Here is a 22,768-nt window from a genome sequence, read left to right as displayed (position 1 = left end):
TGACAGGATGCAGCAGGCAGTGGCTCTATTGCCATTCTCTGCTCTCCGCTGTGAAAATGTGGCTCCAGCCATGCCTGCTTTCTGAGGGAAGTTTTCATAAGGATGGAGGATCCAAGCCATCAGTTTTCCTAAGAAACCTCAAGCTCTGTCTGCCTGAAGGATCTCTGTCCCACTTCCCCACAATTTCTGATGCCAAGTTATTATAGTTAATTTCCAATATGCATTATCACCCAGAAGATCAGGATTAATATCTGGGTTTGAGTGTGCCACGTGCTGGGAGGACACAGCGTGAACACGTCTCCTCAGTGATTAGATCTAACCTATGACACCTTGCAACAGGAAGGGTTACACGCAGGGGAATGGAAAAGCAACCTGTGGCAATAGAGACTACGTAATTGCATAAATCAATAGTCAGATCAATGTTCTCTTGAGGTAAGCGAAATGAATCAAATTCAGAAATCCCTGACGGACTTGTATGAGCTGCTACAGAATAAACTCATTTGTTTCAGGACTTCTAAGGACTGGCTCCACAATACTACACTGCTGCAAGGAATGTACTTACTACAAAGCAAGTGCTGCAAAGCAGAATATCAAGGGGTTCCATCTGTACTGAACTATTTAATCTGCAAAGCCTGAAAACTTCAAATTTGATTGCAGCTGGTCAGCAAAATAACAACTTTGGTGGGAAACAGTTGGGGAATTAGTTTTGGATCAGAACTTCAAAGAAAAGTTTTGGATGATCATCTGTTAGACCATCAAGGACATGAGCAATTAAATATCTGGTGAGATCCCTGTGTACAGGGAAGAAAACAGTCTGAAACAGAATATAATTTGCTTTTATTTAATTTTGTCTCCAGTAATGATACATTATTTATAAAATCAAAAAAAAATTAATAAGTAAGATTTTCTGTGAGGCATTTTATTTATGAGGAAATGAGTTAAACAAATGAGCTAATTAGGAAAATAAAAGATAACAATATTGATTCAGTATGAGAGAGATGCACACACGGCTATTCAGGAAATCCTGTTGTAACAAATTACCCAGGCCAGATTGCCAGACACATATCTGCTAAAAGATTTAATCAATCAATGGTGGAACTGCATTTTCCCAAGAAACTGGGCACTGTTAAATCCACTCCTTCCTTATACCCCCACTAGGTCAAGCATCTGGCTTGAAATCAAGCCTTCAATCAGTTTTTGGCCCATTTTTCTTCCTGCTTCAGTAGACATAGCCTTTTGCCAGACCTTCAGCAGCAATCCTCCTTCAAAAGAAAGACAATGTGACATTATCAAATTAACGTGGAACATGCACAGCTTGTGGCACACAAGAGACGAAGCACGTGTCTGGCAACAAACACCCACCACTCTCCTGTGAACAGTAAGATGTAGGCAAAGCTGGAGCAAGGGACAGGTTAATTATTGCCTACTAATGTGTGAGGAGACACAGGCCATTCATTCATCTCAGGGTCTTTTGTGTTGACAGACAGCTGGGCTTATTCCCTTGTCACCAACATTGCAAGTCAAAATGATTGAAGAGCATGTTAAGGTTTTTTTCTGCAGTTGCACATAGTTTCATGGCTTATGAAGAAGTGGCCTGGTAATTGTAATTGGTTTGACTGTAAAGCAACCAAGAATTTGTACTTCTGCCAGCTAAGGCCTCAGGTGAAATTAGCAAACCCTAATACTTTCATCCAAGCAATGAACAGTAGCTCTCTAGGAAGCCTGCTTAACCAGTCTAATATAAGCACCAGTTTACAGGATAGTCATTGCCTGCTCCTCACTCTTCTCAGTGCTGATCTTTATGGTGGTTAATAGGTCCACTGAAGAAATTTGAGGGCAAAAAATGTCTACTAGAAAAGCAAGAGGAGTTTATTCTCCTGCAAAACTTGTTGGTTTGTTTGTGTTTTCTTGATAAAACTGGCAACAGTGAAGAATTGAATTTGCACAGTGTTGTATGAGGGAGATGAAGGGCTAAGAAGTGAAGGAAGCAAATGGTCCTTTTGCCTAGGAGGATGGCAGGAGGACTGCAGAAAAGGTGGGGACAGCAGAAACGTTCTCAAGGCATCTGCTATTCTGCCTTCAGATATCAGTGAGTGGCAGAGCATAAAAGGTAAAGCTTCTGACTATTCACAAGTCTAGAAGCTTTAGAGGTAGCTCAGCACTCTCTCAATGCAGGTCACTGCTGGACGGGCAGAGGCAGCTAAAGGAAAATAAAGAATAACCAAACTCTGAATCGAGAAACCAAACCTCACTCTGGGTTGGGCATGATCCTGTCCTAAGAGCTACTGAGACCCTCTGTCCACTGATGAAGTTTGCAGCAGCAGAAGAGGACTCTACATGTCACAGGATGTATTTAAAAGTTTAAGGAATCTAACTCTACAAAAATGGTATTTGTCATCTGGGTTTTGTAGCAATAAGATCAAGTGTTCCACATCACCGTCAAGTCTGTGGATACAGACCCAAGTCATATTTAGTTTAAAGCTCCTTTCATGATCTGCAAAGCATCTGAGTTACCAGTCATTTAACTATCAGTAAAGCTGTCCCGTCAAAGCAGAGGCAGGGAAATGTCCCACCTGCAAAACAAGGGATTTCAGCTGTGGACTTCATTATGGCTGCACTTGCAATTCTTTGTCTCTCTACTTCCTTCCTTCTACTGTATTCAGCATCCAGGCTTCTTTTCCTTTCTCCTTCCAGCGCTGCTCTCATCTGCTTTACTGCCCTGGTGCTCTGCTCCCTCCCTGCTGCCTTGCTGGTTGCTTCTCCTTGCTGTGCCTCTTTCCCCTCCTGGAGGTAGGTCAAGAAACCCTGACCTGTGTCATAGACTGCGAGGCATGGGACTGAGCTGTTAAGAACATTTTTTCAGACCGTGAGGCACCTCCAGTAGTATGTAAGTGGTGTGAGAGAAGCACTGTGTGAAAAGAAAACGCTCTTATAACACTGAATAGCTTAGTTAAGTATCTTTTTCAGCTATAAACACAAATAGTGAGAAAATTTTCACTAAAACGTGTATACAGAAGGTCACAAAACAAATGCCATAGCTCTGTATATTAGTTTTACAGTGTATTTTTATATTGTATTTTCATTTAAATATTTATAATAACTTTCCATAATACAACCAACCCTGTAATACCTACGAAGGAACTGAAGCCTCAGAAGACTGTAATTCTGTGTCTCACCGCTGGATGGTGATGAACTACTTATCTTAGTGAAAGTCCAGCACTGTTTAAGGATAGAGGTTTTCTGGGACAGATGATGTTTTAATGCCACAGTCTGAATGTTCATCGTCAGACCAAAGACTGAGGCAAAAACCAAAACCAGAGCACTTGTGGGCACACAAACTGTGGTTCACTATCATTTTCCTATTGTTTGTTTTTGTAATGACCTTAACTGATTTAATAACTTTGTTTAGAGTTTGAATGATTTCAGCAATAACTAGTGAAACGCAAAATAGTAATTGTGTTTTTAAACTTCTCATGAAAAATGGAGAAAAAGAAGTAAGATAATCTATTCCAACAAACAATGCATTTGCCTTGTGAAATCTTCACTGCATATCATCAGTGTCATCCTAACACCACATTTGCTCTCTGGTGTGTTATTTACTTATGGTTGCATTATTAGCTGTATTGTTTGATTGTTAGTCTCTGGGAAGTGTTTATACTATGGTATATAAAAAACAAATCACTGTGTTCATATGGAGAAAGACATAGAAAGAGAGAACAAGGTATTAAATGTCTAGAGGCTACAGACGTTGGCTAGTTGGGCTCTTACCTGTTAGCTGATTTGCTTTGTGAAGAGCTCTCAGTGAAACCAGGACTTTATTTTGCTCTGGACTGAAGTCACTAATGGATGGAAGGACATCACCTTCAACAAGCATCCTCTGAGGCAGGAAAACCTGGAAGTTGTTTGTGTTCTGTAAATCTGTAGAGAAGTGTGTGGCTGCAATGAAATCTACAGCATTGGCCCAGTCTTCACCAAAATTTGCTTCTGGAGCAGGAAGATATTTTAAGCTGAAAGAGATAAAAAATTAAAATGCAACAGATAATTGAAATTCCTCATAGAACACATCAGTTGATCATTTACCCTGAATGTGTTTTGTTGAGTATAAAATCCTAAGTGTTCTCAGTGCCGAGGTGATTTAAAGTGTCCTTTAGAATATTACACCTAGTTTTTCCTGGTATAACTCCCTGTGCCCAGATTAAACACAGCTCTTGACTCTGGCTTTGGCTCTCAGAGGGGAATCAGCATCTCATGTCAAGCCTAAGACTGCCCATCCACTGAAGCCTGGGCAGCCATCTCTCCTTGGAGAGATTGTATGGAAGAGTACACCCTAAAGTGTAGGGGCCTGAAATAAGAAAGCTCGTGTGGACATTGCTGGGATACTATCCTTCCAAAGAAGCATGCAGATGGGAAGAACCCCCTTGGCCACCTCTATCACCCCTGTACCTGTCCTGGAATTTGGGCAGTGCGTAAGCAATGGAGGTGACGTGTGCCTTCCACATGAGACGGAGGGCATCATCCAATTTGAAGGAGGAAAAGGTTGCAGAGTTCTCAGTTTTGTGTTCTGTAGACAGCAAGTACTGCAGGAAGAAGAAGGACAAATGGGCGGTGAGGTGGTTTAAACTCAATACACTTTTCAGACTTGTGCACATACCTCACAAAATACTAAGTTTTTTTGACTACCTACAAAAATGTTGAATATAGAAGTATATCTACAAAAATTATTGAATCTATAAAGTAAGAAATATTGTCATCTTTGGGAGTAGGGAACAGCTGAATAAGGAGGAAAGAGAATATCTACTTGCATAAATAAGTGTCCTACTGAATGAAGTTCCAGCATTTTGAGAATTTTAGATTTGTAGATTGTATAAAACCAATGCAAGGCCATTTTTCAAGGGTAATGTTCTATCTCACATGCTTATTTTGCATTATTACTGTAACCATTATAGGAAGAATACAAATATAACTTTTAACAAAACAGTCTTTTGGGACAGACTCCAAAATACACAATTATCTTAAAAGAAGGCAAAAATCCATAACCTGTAAAAATCTTAACCTTCTCATCTCTGACTCACTTTATATGATGCTTTTCATTTTTTCTGTTTGTTACTTTTATATCAAGCTGTTACTGAGAGCAAGCCGAGCTCTCTGAATCTTACAAGTAACAGTAATAGTGGTTTTAAAAAGAAATATTCTGGCATCATTTCCTACAGAATATGAAAAAATATAATATTATTTACTTCAAAATAGTCCTTCCACTCATCCATGAGCTTGGGAAACTGAGACCAGCAGTCAGCAACACTATAACAGAAATCAGCTCTTCGTTCCTCAGGTGGCAGCATTTCTATCTCGTACTGCAGCTGCCCAAAGAGGCCAGCCTCCACTGCCCCCAGAAAGGGTATGACAGACAGGTAGTAGTTCATACCTGTAACAATAATTAAAAAGGCAGAAGTATTAACTACAAGGAAATGAAAAATTATTGCGTAGAAAAATGAAAACTCTCCCATACCAAATGCAACCATTTAAAATTGCCACTGACAGAACTGTGTTCAGTAGTGGGATGCATGTGCTGAATGTGCTAATGGTGATATCTGTATTGATTTAGGTATGATTTGTAATTTTCATTTATATGTTGTCCTTCTATAGCATTGCATGAGCTGAGAGTGTCCTATAATTGGCAGGAAAGGATAAACAACTGAAAAAAATTGTCTTTATAGATTGTCACAGACAGGACATCAAAAGTCTCTCAGATATTACTTGCAAACTAAGTATAGATAGTCTAAGAGGTAGTCCATGCATATTGTTTTCACTTAAAAACCCCACTCTTCTGTGCATTCCTAGTCATATAAGAGAGGAAAAGGCAAATATTAGTGATATTTTACTGGAAAATAACAATTTTGCTTTTAAAAAAGGTTTTGCCCACTGAAAACTTCTTGGAAATTACCTCAGGTTTTTTGTTTAGATTTATTTTAGGATAATGTCTTCCTCTGGGCTGATCCATAAGTTGGGGAAGTCTGATCCAGCATGTAGGAAATTCAAGTTCAGTTCTCACGTGTGCTGGACAACATCTCTAGTGAGAGTGCCTGTGGGGTTATTTGATGTTCCTCATTTGAATGGAGGATTTTAAATACTCCTCTGAACGGTGTCCTCCTTGTAGAAATAAAGTTAAATAACTTTCAGTGAAAAAGAGCCTGGAGACTAGCTCTTGGGTGGGTTTTCCTGAGCCATTATGCTGAGAGTTCATTTGCTTCTGCTTGGTCTTAAGGACGTTTTGTATACAGTCCCAGCAGTGAGGATCAAAATCATTGAAACCTGACCACCTACCATGTATCCCTGTCCTACTCATGGGAAAGCATTGATTCACCTCCCTATGAGGGTCTGTCTGGAAATTCAGGAGGAAATGTATGGCCATTAGTCAGAACAGCAAAGGAAAAAGTCCCAAGTAACAAGAAGACAGTGTCACACTGGGAGTCATTGCTGAGCTAGGTCTCACTTCTACATGAGAAATGTTGAAATCTGGATTTCATATCAGATAGTATTGGCATTCTTTTAAGTGGGCTTGCACAGATTACATATTTGTACCTGCTTAGGGGACTCGGAGGGCAGAAAACAATACAGAAAAGGACCATACTGAATATAGTTCTAGGCAAAATGTACTGAAATTCTTAAGCAAGGGGTGTGTCACACATCTTGGAGCATACTAAATGTGAGTTTATGGTTTAAGCTCATTCCTGGCTTCATATAACTACTCATGCCAGAGAGGGCTGCCCTGAAGGCCAGCCAAAACCACTTAACATCCTCAGAACAATAAGAGATGTGCATTCTGAAAGACTTTTTGCATGTTCCTGATGCAACAAGGTAAATCAACGCTGAGTTTATACATTTTCTGGAGGCAATAAAATTGTTTACATGCAAACCTGCAGTGTCTAAAAGCAAAGCGCAGGAATGCAAATGCTGAGAATGTAAGGGTAGTGGCTTCTGTTCCAGGAAGGTCCCGTGCTTGCACAGGGCTATACAATGACTGTTGTTACTTGTCACTGCTTGGGATACCTTCCCATGGAACGCCTAGTGCTAGCCACCCACAGAGATGGGAAACTGATCTTTGTAGTTGGACTATCACATTGAGCTTTGGTTTTACTTTAAATTTACATTTTAAATTTACCCTACGCTTATGTCTTTGATCACTTGAAGATATATACATTTAAGTGCTGGCTAACAGCTAGACGCTTTGTTCAAAGATCCACTCAACAAAGCACTTGTGTGGCAGGAAAGGGACAGAGACATTCACCACAGCCTGCCAGCAGATCTCTTGGAAAGGGGGACTTGTGATAGGACAGCAGGGAAGCTGAGGGAATGAGGGATGGAAGTGGTGGACAGAAAATGTGTTAGAGGGAAAAGAATGTGAGTTTTTCCCTTCTCTAGGAAAGGGGAAGAATATTTAAGCTGGAGGACTTAAAAGGCCTTTTACCTCCTTTAAAAAAAGTAAACAAACATCATTGTATTGCCTTTAGGTGTAAATAGTGATTGTAATCCATAGATTGGTCTTGTCTTTCTTCCCCTCACCCTGTCAGTTTCATTTCTTTAAAAAGAGAAGATAGATTTTCTGAAAGAGCAGAGTTTCAGTTTCAGAAAAAAAAAAAAAAAGATACTAGAAATATTGCCTTCGTCTAGGATCAGATAAAAAGGGATTTTTTTGTGTTCATTCAGCTTTTGAATAATGGAAACATAAACATGAGTATACATACAAGCTATGTATACAAGGGCATGTATGACTATGGTGGATCCTCTTCCACCTCTCCAGGAAAACCTGAATGCCCAAGTACTTCTCTGAAATTCCTGTACACCAACAAATGCAGCATGAGGAATAAACAGGAAGCACTAGTGATCTGTGTGCAGTCACATGGCTATGATCTCATTGTTATTACAGAGACATGGTGGGATAGCTCACGTGACTGGAATGCTGTCATGGATGGCTATGCACTTTTTAGAAAAGGCATCCTTATACGTAAGATTTGGAAGCACGGGTTAGATGAGTGGATGGTGAGGTTGATTGAGAACTGGCTGGATAGCAGAGCTCAGAGGGTTGTGATCAGCAGTGTAGACTCTACTTGGAAGCATGTAGTTGATGGTGTTCCCCAGAGCGTGGTCCTGCGCCCAGACTTATTCATTATATTGACCAATGACCTGAATGAGGGAATAGAGTGCATCCTCAGCAAATACAAAACTGGGAGGTGCAGCTTATGCACTAGAAGGTTGTGCTGCTATTCAGCAAGACCTGGACAGACTGGAAAGTTGGGTGGAGAGGAATCTAATGAAGTTCAACAAAAGCCAGTGTAGGGTTCTACAACTCAGGAACAATAACCCCCTGCACCAGTACAGTTTAGGGGTTGACCTGCGGGAAAGCAGCTCTGCAGAGAAGGACAAGAAGCTGGCCACAAGCAAGCATAGTGGCCTCTTGGGCAAGAAGGCCAATGGTATCCTTGGGTACATCAAGAAGAGTGTGGCTAGTGAGTTGAGGGAGGTTATGCTGCCCCTCTACTCTGCTCTAGTGAGACCTAATCTGGAGTACGGTGTCCAGTTCTGGGCTTCCCAGATCAAGAAAGGCATGGAACTACTGGAGAAAGTCCAGCAGAGGCCCACAAAGACGATAAGCCTCTCTTATGAGGAAAGGCTGAGAGATCTGAGTCTCTTTATCCTAAAACTGACAGGGGATTTTATCAATGCTTACAAATATCTAAAGGGTGGATGTCAAGAGGATGGGGCCAGATTCTTTTCAGTGGTAACCTCTGACAGGACAAGGGGTAATGGGCATGCACTGGACCACAGGAAGTTCCATATGAACATGAGGTAAAACTTCCTTACTGTGAGTATGACACAGCACTGGAACAGGCTGCCCAGGGAGGTTGAGAAATCTCCTCATCTGGAGATATTCAAATCCCATCTGGACTCAATGCTGGGTAACCTGCTCCAGGCAGACCTGCATTAGCAGAGGAGTTGAGCTAAATGATCTCCAGAGGTCCCTTCCAGCTCCAACCATCCTGTGGTTCTATTATTCTGTTTGTGTGACTTTATTTGGACTGGTTTGGGATACGCTACTTGGTTTGTGTAGGTTAATTAAATTAAATATTTCTGATTAATCAAATGAGAAAATTTAACAGTTGTTTATTTTTTTCATGGTCTCTGAAAAAAAAGCCAACTTTGTAAGATGATCTCTGTTGAAATCTGTCTATACATTGTCATTTGAGGGGTCTATTTCCGTGTAGGCACTGGCTGTAAAAAATGACAGAAAGAAACAAGATACACATGTTCTTGCACTTTGAGGCAGAGACTATTGCCATATGGGTGCATTTTCTACTGTTGCTGAAAGTGTTATTGATTGTGCTGCTCTGTGCAGCAATAAATGGATACCCTTGAGTTTCATGTAGCATTCCAGATTGCTTACTTTCCTCTTCTGCAGACCTCTTTGCTAGAAGAGGATACAACTGATTTTTAATTTATGTCTAAAAAAGACTGGTTATAGTATCCTGTCTTACACACTCCTGTGATCTTGGCAAAGGACACAGTGGACCTACCCTTATGTCCTACGGGAGAATAAGGTGCACGGTCACATCTACCAGGAATGATGTCAACAGCACATACGGCTGGTCTTTCAGCACAGCTGATCTTTCAGTAGAGTTTGTCACTTCGCTTTTTCTCTGCACTGCCTAATGGTGGTTCCAAGTTTGATACCATCATCCTTAATGTTACACTGCCTCCTACAATGCATGATATTTGCTTAAATGTGCACAGATTCATTCTCCCGTTACAACGGATACACACTTTATGAAATTCTTGTATGACTCATGCTAAGAGAAACAATGTGATAATTTGATCCCTCCAGTTTGATCCCTTTGAATGGCCTGAATTATCAAAAGTATCCAGGAATTTTTGATATCTTAGTTTTTTTTGTAAAACTGAAGTATCTGGATGTGTATTTTTAGAGACATTGATTGAGGAAAACATTGAAAATGTCAGTAGCATTGACATTGGAAATTCAGATCTTTATACTTCTCTCTCTCTGTCACTGTCTTCAGTTTGTTGCTAGTTATTGGAATAATGAAAAAAAACAAAACCCAGAATTTCAGCCTAGTAGAACTCCAAAGCCAATATTAAAGCAAGTAGAAATTGCCTCTTAGGTTGTGTACACCAGGTCAAAGTATTAACCATGTTTTAAGTGAATAACTGAAAGCCTGCTGGATCACTATTGTCAGTGTAAAGAAGATGTTTGGATATTATGGGCAAAATGTCTCCTTTTATTTCATTCTCTGTAGCCTATTGATCACAGTGAAGTTGTAGAGTTGCAGCTGAAGGCAGAGAAGTGCTCAGATTTGTATTACCAAGGGTGATGCAAGAACTACAAAGATTCCTATTTAATATTCTCACGTTAAGTTTTAGTTTCAAGTACTACCATCTAAACGGAAAAATCTGCTCTGAAGTAATTTAAAACCATAGTTTCTACAGATGTCTACAAATACAGATACCTGTCATGGTGTTTCTCACACACCTTTACATGTATTTTTGTAGTGTAGACATTTTTAAGGCTGCAAATTTGTATTTTTTTTCTTTCTTGAAATAAGTTATCAAAGTTAAATTACTCAGTCACGCTTAGATGTCTTACTGCAAGGTTTTGATGGAGAATTGAGCAGCACAGAAATTACTTTGTAATACAGAAAGTCTAAGAGGAAGAAAGATCCTAAATTGCTTTCTGGGACACTAATCATACTTTGGACATGAACAGTGTCAATAGTGTGTACTTACAGGACCACCAGCTTCTTACAGATATGCACAGTTGGTCTCCATCTTCATAGCCACAGGAAGTCACGCTGGAAGGATCTGCTAATCTGCCTGAATCAAATGAAATAATACACCAAATACTTCTCAATGTTTTTCGTACAAGAAATCCCACTGAGGTGAATAAACAATACAGGAGTAAAGATGCAGGATTTGCTCAGAGAAACAGAACAGTCATCTTTGTCTCTGCCACACTTTGGGTCAGCTCTCTTGCTGCACCAGGCACACTCTTCATTTTCTCTTTCTTTTCCTGTACATAAAAAAGGGAAAGAGGAAATAGCTTGTCTAAACTCCAACCAAATTCTTCTCACTATTTTATGTTTGCCAGCTAGTTGCCTGCTTGGAGTTTACTTCCTCTACCTCCTTATCCTCCTTCCCCTCAATTTGACTTAGCAGTTAATTTTCCACTAGGTGTGACAAAATGCTGGCAACCTTCCTTCACCACCAGGTGCAGCATCTCTGCTTCTTCCAAACATACAGCTTCAGCCAACCAGAGCTTCATGATTCTACAAATTGCAACCAGTAAAAAAAAAGCAACAGGCAGACACATGCATTTACTAATACCTGTTTACCACCAGGCAGAAATTCTTAGAAATATCATTGACTATTCGTTATTCCTTTCTTCCACCTCTCTTGATTGCTAAAACAAGGCAAGTCAACTCAAGCTTTGAACGGAAAGCTCCACTGCAAGCTCTGTGTGAAGCAGCATGTGAAAGAACACATTCTCTGATAAAGCCCTTGATAAGATATTGCAGCCTTAGCCTGAAAAAACCTTTCACACATGTTTCTGTGTCTGCATCCCTGGCGTGGCCAACAAGCAAAGGAAGAAGAACCATTAGAATTTGTACATAATTAAAAAACAAACAAACAAACAACAACCCCCCCCCCCAAAAAAAACCCCAGCAAACAGAAAAAGTTTGATTTTTGTAGAAAACGTGTTTAGAAAATAATGAGGCTACTCCTAAACTGATTAAAAATCACAAATGGAAACAAATTCTCAGAGGGAGAGGTGGTCTTTCAGCTCTCTCTATTACAAATGAAACTCAAACCACCAATAAAAGGTTATATTATTAACAACCAAATAAGCCAATCAACTAAAAATTTAACAGCACTGCAGAGTGCAAGACCTAAAATCTACCTACTGTAAATTGGAACAACTGGAAATATATTTTCAAAGATTTTCAGCTAACTGTAATATTGCCTATCTAAACCACAGACCTTCTGGATTCTGACCAGTCTAGTGTTTAACAATACCTTTGCCTATTAAGAAGTCTAACAGCTCTTGTTCCACAATGCAAGGGTATTTTCTTCATTCGGGATTTCTTTTTCAAATCAGCAGCTTAACTCAGTATGTCAAAATTTACACTGTCTGGGGCTATATGGGGCTTGTGAGGCAGAAACCACAAGGATGATCCATAGTGAGTCTGGTAAAGACTTAGCTGTTCCAGTAGCTTCAAGACATAACTCATACCTGTATGAAATTGCCACCCATGCTGCAATGGTAATCCCCAGAGAATATTGCCTAGATTTTGAGATCCAAAGGTGGTAAAATATTTGGCTGAAGAGTTTAGCAAGCTCTTATACACTCCCAGTCGCTCTCGATAGTTCCAAGCATTGATGACGATTTTCTTGTCCTTTACCAGGAAATCCAGCAGGTTTTCAGGGGCAAGGTCCCACAGAGGAGGATAGACATCTTCTCTAGTGGTGTCTTTTTCACTCGGTGCTGTGGCAGTTGCTGGACTCAGGGCAACAGTCACTATTAGAAGAGCATGTATGCTGAGGTAGGGCTGCATTGTGAAGGTCTGTGACCCAGGAGTTTGTGGCTGCAGGGCTTTTATCATGAAAGGTGAGGGCTGGGCAAAAAAGGGTGACTCAGACACAGAGGTGTCCGTCTTCCTTCCCGATTTCCAGTGACCCTGACCTGGAGTTGCCACATAAGTAAGTGGTGATTAACGCTCTGTCCTTACTGTGGGATCTGGTGAGCAGCAGCAGATGTTTATAAGGGATCAATCTGAACAAAAAATGCCTAAATCTGTGCTGTCCACAACATATATTCACCCTCCCAAGAGGCTGAGGTGCTACAGAACTGATTGTATAGTTGCATTACCAACTTTTTTGTTCCTGTGTTTCTTACAAGCTGCCACCTCCTCTTTCCCTGCCTAGTTCCTGTGAGTAAAGACGGGACAGCAACGCCACAGAGCTCCCCCCAAAATAGGCATAGGCTGGGTTAGGTTACGGCTGAAGTGTTTGAGGAGTGCTCCAGACACCAACAAAGGAGCAGCAGTAACATACAACAGGTGCTGACTTTGCCATCTTTGTCTTTTGGCCTTGAGGCAACTGCCTGCAACCTTCAGATCTTAAAAATGCTGAAAGCAGCCAAACCAGCCTGACTGCAGGACACGCAACACCTGACTATCTCTATTTTTAGTATTTGTCTTGCATGGAAATGATTACAAAGACCTATTCTCCTATGAAACCTCTGTGATCTCGTGCACTCAGAGAGGAATATAAAAGTCACCTCTCCACGGATAAAATCAGTGTCTGATGAAGTTACACACCACCAAAAATGTAACTATCCAGCTACCTTCACCTCACCTACTTCTAGGACTTTATAACCTTCAGCTGCCTTTTGTAAGATAAGTAAAGGTTACAAAAGAGTACTCAGCAAACAAACACATCATTTCTTATCTCTGTAGTCTTTCTTTTGCATGAGAAAAATTGCAAATGCCCATTTTCTTTGAAGTATTTCTGTAAGGTTCATTTTGGCTTTGTGTGCTTAAAGTACCTTGAACTGACACATTGAATGCAAGCAAGTCAAAATCAGCTGGAAACTTTTGACAGCAAAACTAAAAGAAAGTAACAGTTCAATTCAAAATTTCTTCATCTTCTCTATTTATTAAGGAGATTTTCTAGCAAGTAGTATAATTTTTCAATGTTCACTTTTTATTTTTGGCTCCGCTTATGAGAAAGAGACCCAAAAGCTTTTGAGAAACAATTAGTGTTGTATAAAATAGAGATCAGCATAGACCTGAGAATACTTTCCTAATCATGCTGCCTTGAAGAGCTTTCAAATAATCAAATTGTTCTTTCATTAGTTTCTGTGGATGGGACTTCTCTAACCTAACTGCAGACATTAAAAGATTAACTTAGCTATGTAGAGTCCCTCTATACCAAAAGCAGAGAATCAGGCATATCCAGAATGCAACATGTTTAAAACACACCATTGAAAAATGTATTGCTCTCGATTGACTGTAGAGGGAGTTAAAACTACAAGTTTAGCTTTAGACATAGAAAAATACTTTTAGATTAAATAAAATTAGCATTGTCTTTACTTACTGTCTATTTTCAAATGTACTTGATTTTTGTTTCTGAAAGAATATGTTCTATAAAATAATTCTGAGGATACGTGTGGAGAACTGTATTGGTTTTATATATGTATATATGGCTCTAACTGAGACAATGGACAGCAAGGCTCACCTGAAAAACAAGGATACTGAAAGGCATTAGCACAAGATTGTTGGAGGAAACCTATGATGTGATGAAATAAAAGACACAAAGATCGTAAACACACTAGGGCAGAGATTTTAATTTGGAACATGAAGGAGTGAGTAATGGTGGGTGTTATTTTTACCCTCACTGAAAGAAGTGCTTCATTTAGGAGTCTAAACTCTCTGCCTTTCTAAAGTCAAGGAGGAAAGTTTCAGTTCTCCTAGTGAGAGATACCAGTCATTTATATTACATGACAGATTTCAGTTTAGGTGCCTAAGATAAGGAGGTGTGAATAAACACCTTCCTTTTTTCACAGAGATACCACATACACACATCATCATGGCAGATTTACATGTGGCAAATTGACTGGTTCCGTGTTTGTGTGGAACTTTGTCATGCATGAAACTCCAGCTCTGCCATCTAGAAAGGCAGACTTTATTAATACCAGTGTGGGCAGGCGTGCAAATATGAATTACTAGCCTGGATAAAACAAACCTCGTACTTTCTCAAAAGACTTATAATAAAGAATTAGGATAATTTAATGACATAATGCCTGCTTTATATCAAGTTTTGAGCTATTTGATAAGAAAAGCTTTATTCTATACATTGAATTGTAAAGAACATAAAATAAGAATACGCCTACTAGACAGACTTTGCGGCATTCATTTACTTCTTGAAGTTAGATCCTTATTGCATATTATGAAATGATTCATAATGAAAGGACTTCAACAACTCAGTTAATCTTTAAAGAGTCAAAAGTATTTTTTAATTAATGTAGTAAATATATTCTTTCTGCAAAATACTATAATTAAATTTATAGCTCTTACACTAGTTTCCCACTTATCTATGTGGGCAAATAAGTTGCTAAGGATTTTGTATGACTTTAAGGACAACAGCTTTCCTTTGAGAAATCTCTCCACTTGCATTTCCAGCTTGGAATCCAGTCCTGTTTGTTTGCTGCCCTCAGTGGGTTGAGGGAAGGATTCACGTGACATCAAGAGGACTTGAGGGTGTTGGATCTTGAGTCATAGCATTCCTTCAGGGATGTCAGCATTTTAAATAAGTGAAAGATTAAGGTAGACTACTAATAATATCATCATCACTATTTTATTCATCACTATCTCAGGAAGTACTCTACTAGTTACTCAGTATGGCTGTGCTTTTACAGTCTTTGTAGCAAAAGCAAGTCCTGGAAAAGCTTGTAGATAGTAATAGATGATAAATTCAGGTCTGATATGTAATTGTTATCAAGTTTCAAGAGGAAATGCTGTAGTTTTCAGCTGGACTGCAGAGTTTGCTTCAAGATAACTGTAAAAATGCTGATATGTATCACTACTAACTTAGATTAGTTGAGGTGACTATTCCTGATGGGATGCACTGAGGAAAGAACTGGCAAACTGGTGAAGAAAAGGCATCAGCACTTTCACTGGAACAAACTCAGCACCAAGGCAAATCTTTACAGGTGAGAAAAACTTCAGGTAACCTGGGGATGTCACTATCCTTCAGTCATGCATGACAGCACCGAAAAGCAGGGTTCACTCACTTTAGTTTAGGGCAAATGTCCTAAAAGGCAAATGCTCTAAAGGAAAGAAGAATGAGTTTTCATTTAGATGTGATATTGATCTTGACAAGCCGCCTAGTCACCTTGAGCCCTTTTTTCATGCCACCAGTGATTATGAGTGCTTCTTGACTGTGAGTCATTCATGTATTTTACTGGATAAACTTGTAGTAGTGTATATATTTAGGTTGCTTGACAATCTCTGTTGCTGTTGTTAGCAGTGATTGCCTTTGATATTCATCAGGGAGGATCTCTCTGGCTCCCGTGTCCTCTAGCAAAACCCCATAACAGGGTTATAAAAGGGCTTTTAAATTGGTCTTGTCTGAGGTGTGGTTACAAGTAAAGGTCATCAGCCAAAGCCCATGGCCACATGAATAGACTCCACCATGAAATAACACAAGTTGTTGTAAGACTATCAGGAATCCAAGGGGAAGCACTGCATCCTCATGTCATGGCTCCTCCTTCTATCCTTGGATCTAACATTTCTCCTCCTTTGGAAAACACCATTCTCATATTGCCTGTTAGTCCTGTCCTACCCTCTGCAAAAGTCTTCCCATGTTATCTGCTGATCTTGCCTTACTAGAAGGAGTAAGCTGAGCTGCAGATCCCAACAATTCAGGCTTTAAATTGTGCTGATAATTCCTATTGACCAAAAATGATCATAATAATAAAATAGTAACTTTGTCTTTTCTTATTTTAGAAGCTATTTACTGAATTGGGCACATACAGTAACACAAAAAATATTGACATTAAACAAAACTGAACTGATAATGAATAATACTACAAATGAAATCCAAACACTTATACTTTGAAGTACCAGATTCATAGCTGTGGTATATTTACCATACACTATTTTTCTTTCACAGATGAGGCAGTTATTTTTCCATGAGGGTAGCTTGTTGAGCAACTGGCTGGATAAATGGCTACAAAAACAAGTGTAAATCCAGTATTTCCAGAGTTCCAATTACTAATACTAGAAAAAAAGAGCTTCCTTCAAGGTTAAAATGTTGATTTGGGATAAAGCCTATGCACAAGATGTGCAATGAGCACCTGATGCTGTCCTAGATGTACTCCTTCAGATCAGAATGCTCACAAGGAGGAGGACAGGGAAGACCTTATTGCTCTCTACAACGACCTGAAAGGAGGCTTTAGCAAGGTGGGTGCTGGTCTCTTCTCCCAAGTACCAAGTGATAATACAAGAGGAAATGGACTCAAGTTGTGCCAGGGGTAGGTTTACCGAAAGAGTGCTCAAGCACTGGAACAGGCAGCTCAGAGAAGTGGTGGAGTCTTGTTCCCTGGAGGAGTTTGATAAGTATGTAGATGTGGCACTTTGTGATGTGGTTTAGTAGATATGGTGGTATTGGGATGGTGGTTGGACTCGATGATCTTCAAAGTGTTTTCCAATCTTAGTGATTCTATGATTCTATAAGTAATACTCAAATTTCCTGAGCAGGCTTGGCTTGCTTGCAGGACCAATGTTAAGGGGGGGGGGCGGTGTGTATGTATATATAAACAAACAAGACTTGAAACATGAAAATTTGAATTAACCTCTATTTTCATTTTCACAATGGCGTTATGGAAGTGTATTTATTTTATAGGTTAGCTCAACTGGCATCACAGCCTTCAGGACTTTTTCTTATCTTCAGCTTAGAAGGTGAAGGTTAAACTGATCATGGAGGTGAGTATCTTTAGTACTTAGCATCTACAGAAATACGGTCTTCATCATCACCTCTTCAACAACAATTGTCACAAAAGATATCAGCCTTATTTTCATAACATGATGGAATTCATTCATTTGAGGCAGACCACATAACCCCCCGCCACTCATTTAAACACATATTTAAGATAGAGTGAAACCAAAAAAGATAGATTCCTGAGAGCTTCAGGGTTGTAAACAAATGTCTAATATAGTTTGTCTCAGAGACAGTTACTCAAATACAGCCCTAAACCTGCTTACAAATTCAAGGAAAATTTATGACTGTTTGTACATCAGTAGGGAAAAAGTAAACTACAGAAAAATGTACCAGAATCACATTTTCAGTTGGCTTTATTTCAATCTTTTATTAATTATGCATCCATTTATGAGATAAATTAACTGAATCTTCACTTATATTTTTAGCATGGCATTTTAATTAAATGAAAATGAGAATAAGTGGGAATAACTAATTAGGGAAAAATCAGCCTAATAGCAAAGATTCATTAAAAGAAAGGCACAAACATCTAAAGCAGTAAATCTTTAGCTAGATGTTAGCACCCAGAGTAACTGATGTGAAGTATGTAAAATGACAGCATTAATTAGAAACTTGGACCGAAACAGCTTTTTTGCCATTTGGAAGGAGTAAACAATTAATTCCAAAATTTAAATCAGGAGATATTTGAAATTCAGAGACTGCAGAGGTAATGTTCAGAGCATTGTGATCCATCTCCTTCCAGCTGCAGCCATTTTCCTTAGACTGAAAAAATAAAAGGAAGAGGGTGAGGAGAAGCTTCCTTGCAAGAAAGGAAAATAGAGCTAGTAAAAATGTTTCTCAAAAAACAAATTAAGCTTTACCTAATCATCAAGACAACTCAAAAGAAATGTAGTAAAATAAAAGACAGGTGATATACATAATCTTTACATTTATTGCCTGATTTTGCTTCTGTCATGGGGAAGAATAACACTCTTGTGGTTTCTAATTGGTATTCTGTGTTGGTACACAGCACAGTATTTTGTTCCTCTGTTTCATTCACAATGACAGAGGAAATAAGGGTGGTTTTCCAGAAAAACAAATTTCTGGCTTGTTTTGAGAAGTATGAATAACTCACTAGAAACAAATCCCAAACCTATTTGAATAAAATAAGATGTATATTTAGCATATGCTTCCTAAGCCAAAACAGTACTTTCTGAAATATAATCATAATACTGCACATGTAGCAAAGGTATGTAAGGGGCAAACATATGCATGGACAGACACTGTGTGGGAGAAATTACTGAGTATTCACAGATACTTGCACAACAGAGTTATCATTATTTCAAAATGAGACCTAACGATAGTACTGTGGAGCAATATCACAACAGCAAGTTGAGAGATGACATAAAACACACTTTTTAAAAACAGAATATTTTCCTGAAGAACACAATAAATATTTCCATTGTCCATTTTTTCATGCTTTTATTTCATTTTGCTTTTTTTATTTTCGGATCACACCACAAATACCAATACCTGGATGCTCCCAAGAACTCTGCTTCTGAGATTTCTCACATGACATGATTTCATACACAACAATATCAATTCCAAAATACAAGTGCCCAGTGCATAGTGATTCATATGAAATGTATTTCTTGTAGCTAACAGCTACCTGCTGATATCACACAGCAAACATAAACATGACTAAGTGCCACAAAGGCCCCTAAGCTTGGGACCATAATGAAAACCCAATTGGGCAACTGCTTTCAGTCAGGGCTTTCTAGTCTATTGCCCTGTGTCACAAAAAAATTAGGCCCTGTGTTACCAAAAAGAGGCATGAAACATATCTTTTGTTTTAAAGGGGTTTGAAAGGTATTAATTTTAGTCCCCAGTAACTCCTATCAAATGAGAACTTCTGACGATTCACTGTTTTCACTGGAAAACTAGTCTAGCTTCCTAAATATTCCTGGCATGTTCTGAAGAGCCATTTCCTGAAATCAGTGTGGCACATGACCTTACTCAGCTTGAGTTAGATTTAATTATCATATTTTATTCTCATCAGGAAAAGAATAGTCTTTCTTTAAAAAGAAAAAAACGTCTCTCAGCCTCCGATCCAGCTCTTTGTCCTGTGGCCACCTTGATTTCCAATATAACCTGCCTTCATCTTCTCCCCGTCGCCTGCACCATCACTTGGGTCATGCTCTGTGGTCTTTGTGAGGAGCCAAAACATGGTACTTACTCACAGTGCATGGCAGACCATGGGAAACTGTCCAGAGAATGATGTCAGGGAGCTATGATCTTTTTTTTTTTCTGCTGCTCAAGTGGTGAAGGGAGCTGCTATTCTCCACAGAAATAACAGTTGCCTTTCCTGGAGAGTAGTGAGACTCGTTAGAGATGACTAGTAGTGTCATTGTCACAGGTAGAAAAAAACTTTACACTAGAGCCTAGGCTGAAATTAAAGGTGTGGGGTTTTTTTGCCTTAGCATATACTTGCTACAGGTTAATTTACACATACTAGCCAAAAGTACAACCAATCTTAAAATCTTGAAATCTTAAGCTTTTAAGAAGGAGGCAGAAGACAAAATCCCTCCAACAGTGAATATAAATAGCCAAGCTTTACACAAGGCAGTTTCCTGAAGTCTGTGACAACCTCCTGTATTTCTGTTGCATTAACTTACAATTAATCTAACTAAAAAAGCTCGGCCTTAGAGCCAGCAGATTTGGTACCTGTTCTGATTCTCTGCCTCTGAACACTTAATTAAAAAGTAAATATGAGGGATTATATCAGGCTCTGATCCTGGGCTTTTGCCATCCTTATATTAAAAATTACACACCAAAATTCTTTGTCTTAACTTCATTTGCAAAAGAAAACCCCTTGCAATAAGATATTTGATATGTTTGTTCCACAACTGTGAATACTAACAGTGTGGGCACAAAGCAATTTCTAACCCAATGCTTTTTTTTTTTCTTAGACACTACAAGCTGACTGTGGGAAATAAGAAATTTACCTCACATTTTCCTTTGGAGTCAGCACTGGTGCCAGGTAATCTGGACGAGTAAGGGTGGTGTAATTCTAGGCTCCTGTAAATTTGTGTATGACCACTAGATGACACCACATAACTTTTCAATCTCTAGTACCTTCACACGTAACGAAAAAAAAAAAAGGTTCAGAAGACTGGAATAGAACTTGGTTTTAATACACTGGTAAATATCTAAATAAGCCAAATCTTAGTGCTCACTTAAAAAAAACCCCTACCTTTCTTTCCCAGTCAGCTAGTGGTGACAGATGCAACGACAGATAGAGTTCATCTGATTTTATGGTTCCTTGTGCCAGACCAAAAATATTGTGACAATGTGCTACGGAATGATTTTAAATAAAACTTTAACATAAAGTTGCTTTCAAAACTGGTAAAAAAGAAGTAACTTGGCCCAGCAGTTTTTATACTGGATCATGTATCAGCTCTTTTCCTGCCATCAGGATAATACCTTAAACGAGCATAAACATCACGTGCCATACTTGGACTAAGTCAACTTGGGTTTGATCCAGATGAAACTTATGCTGCCAGATAATGTGGTAGTGCACAGAAAAAGGCTATGGCCCAGAAAAAAGCTTTGAAGTCATTCTGACTTCTCCTGTATTTCCTATATGAAATAGCTCCTCTGATCTCTATGGCCCTTGTCTGATCTGACACAAAAAATCCCGAGACTGTGCCTGTAAATGTTTTTATTTCACAAATTAAGAAAATCAGCTATGATGACCTTCAAAACAGTTCCCTTCTGAGTTGACACACAGCTGCTTCCAGTGCTGCCAATGTTCAAAGCAACTCTACAGATCATTTTCTGAAAAGCTCTTGAGAATCTCCATAATTTTTGCTTTCACATCTTCTACCAACTAAAAACGGGTTCCTTTAAGGACCAAGGTTGTCTTTGGGAAGAGGCAGAAATCACAGGGAGCCAGGTCTGGTGAACAGGGTGGGTGCTCAAGCACAGTGATTATTAGCACAGTGATTATTAGTTGTTATTAGCCAAAAACTACTTCACAGTCCAAATGTTGTGGGCTGGTGAACACCAACATTGTCTAACCGAGGGTAAGAAAATGTATATTTGAACAAGCATCCACTCATACTGAGTAAAGTGATGGAGTTGGGACTTGTTCCACTGTGACAGGTTATAACTTGTTGTATAACCATCTCTTTGTCTCTCACCTCCTACTCTTGTTTCCTGAGCTATAGGGTTAGTCTTGGGGGTTTCTTGTGTCAGATGGCATATGATGTCCTTTATACATTCTACATCTCTATGTTACTGTTCAAACACTAACTAACCAGTGTCAGGTTGGATATTGCTATAGATACAGACAAATCTCTGTCCATGTATTCATGGACATATAAGTTTTTCATCATTTTCAGAAATACTGAAGGGGAGAATCTCACATATTGCTGTCTGACAAGTGGACTAGAAGCTGCTTTTGCCACAGGGAGTTGTTTATCTATGTGGTTTTCAAAACTCTCTGGTCAGGGGCACTGTCTCTGCACTACTGTACTCACCAGGCAGTCAAGGAAATAACTCTGCTGTCATAGCGAAGAATTTCTTCACTATGAGAGTGATGAGACACTGGCACAGGTTGCCCAGGGAAATTGTGGCTACCCCATCCCTGGAGGTGTTCAAGGCCAGGTTGGATGGGGCCTTGGGCAGCCTGATCTAGTGGGGTCTGCTCATTGCAGGGGGTTGGAAATAGATGACCTTTAAGGTCCCTTCCAGCCCAAACTATTCTATAATTCTATGATTCACAAATGTGCTCATTTCATATTACTTGTGCAGGTCAGTCACTGTTATTTGAATGTCTTGAATCAGACTGATTGAGAGGGTAATTGATGAGGGCACAAGGGCTTGAGTTATGCTTTAAATTTGCTTGAAGAATCAATTTTATCCCTTGACAAAGCTTTGGTAGGAATTGCCAGATGTAGTTTTAAAAGGATCTTCACCAAAAGCTGCTGAAGACTTTCCAAGAGATGTGTTGTTTGGCTAAATTTAATTGCTTTTCTTCTTTTTGGTATTTTTTTTTGAGGGGGTGTTGCAGTGGTGAAAAGCAGTCATACTTTTGTAAAGTCTTCTGGACTTTATGAGCCACTACTCAAGAGACAAACTCTAACCACTAGATGGGTGCACAATAAATTCCTAATTCTCAGGCATGTTACTGAACCAAGCTGTTTAAACCACTGATTAGTTA

At 39.2% G+C, this 22,768-nt stretch overlaps 1 protein-coding gene across 1 annotated transcript; it reads right to left on the bottom strand.

Moving 5' to 3' along the window:
* Window positions 1-863: 863 nt before the first annotated feature.
* C2H6orf58 (chromosome 2 C6orf58 homolog) lies at window positions 864-12,620 on the bottom strand. Its single transcript, XM_069850865.1, has 6 exons — window positions 12,299-12,620; window positions 10,795-10,881; window positions 5,238-5,422; window positions 4,444-4,577; window positions 3,769-4,007; window positions 864-1,262 (listed from the first exon to the last, which is right to left on the bottom strand). Exons 1-6 carry the CDS (start codon window positions 12,618-12,620, stop codon window positions 1,144-1,146), a joined length of 1,086 nt encoding a protein of 361 aa, XP_069706966.1. The 3' UTR covers window positions 864-1,143.
* Between the last annotated feature and the right edge of the window lie 10,148 nt (window positions 12,621-22,768).

Source organism: Phaenicophaeus curvirostris, chromosome 2 (assembly GCF_032191515.1).
Source record: "Phaenicophaeus curvirostris isolate KB17595 chromosome 2, BPBGC_Pcur_1.0, whole genome shotgun sequence".
NCBI lineage: Eukaryota > Metazoa > Chordata > Aves > Cuculiformes > Cuculidae > Phaenicophaeus > Phaenicophaeus curvirostris.
Note: the sequence above shows the minus strand (reverse complement) of the source record. Positions and strands in the feature narration are given on the sequence as shown.

What these genes read in the sequence shown, in the direction of transcription:
- C2H6orf58 (XM_069850865.1), bottom strand. Translation starts at nt 12,620, where the DNA reads ATGCAGCCCTACCTCAGCATACATGCTCTTCTAATAGTGACTGTTGCC. An exon ending in CTGCCCAAATTCCAGGACAG is followed by an intron (nt 4,008 to 4,443) that starts GTACAGGGGTGA and finishes TATCTCTTTCAG; the next exon opens with CTTAAAATATCTTCCTGCTC. An exon ending in CAAAGCAAATCAGCTAACAG is followed by an intron (nt 1,263 to 3,768) that starts GTAAGAGCCCAA and finishes TTTCTTTTGAAG; the next exon opens with GAGGATTGCTGCTGAAGGTC.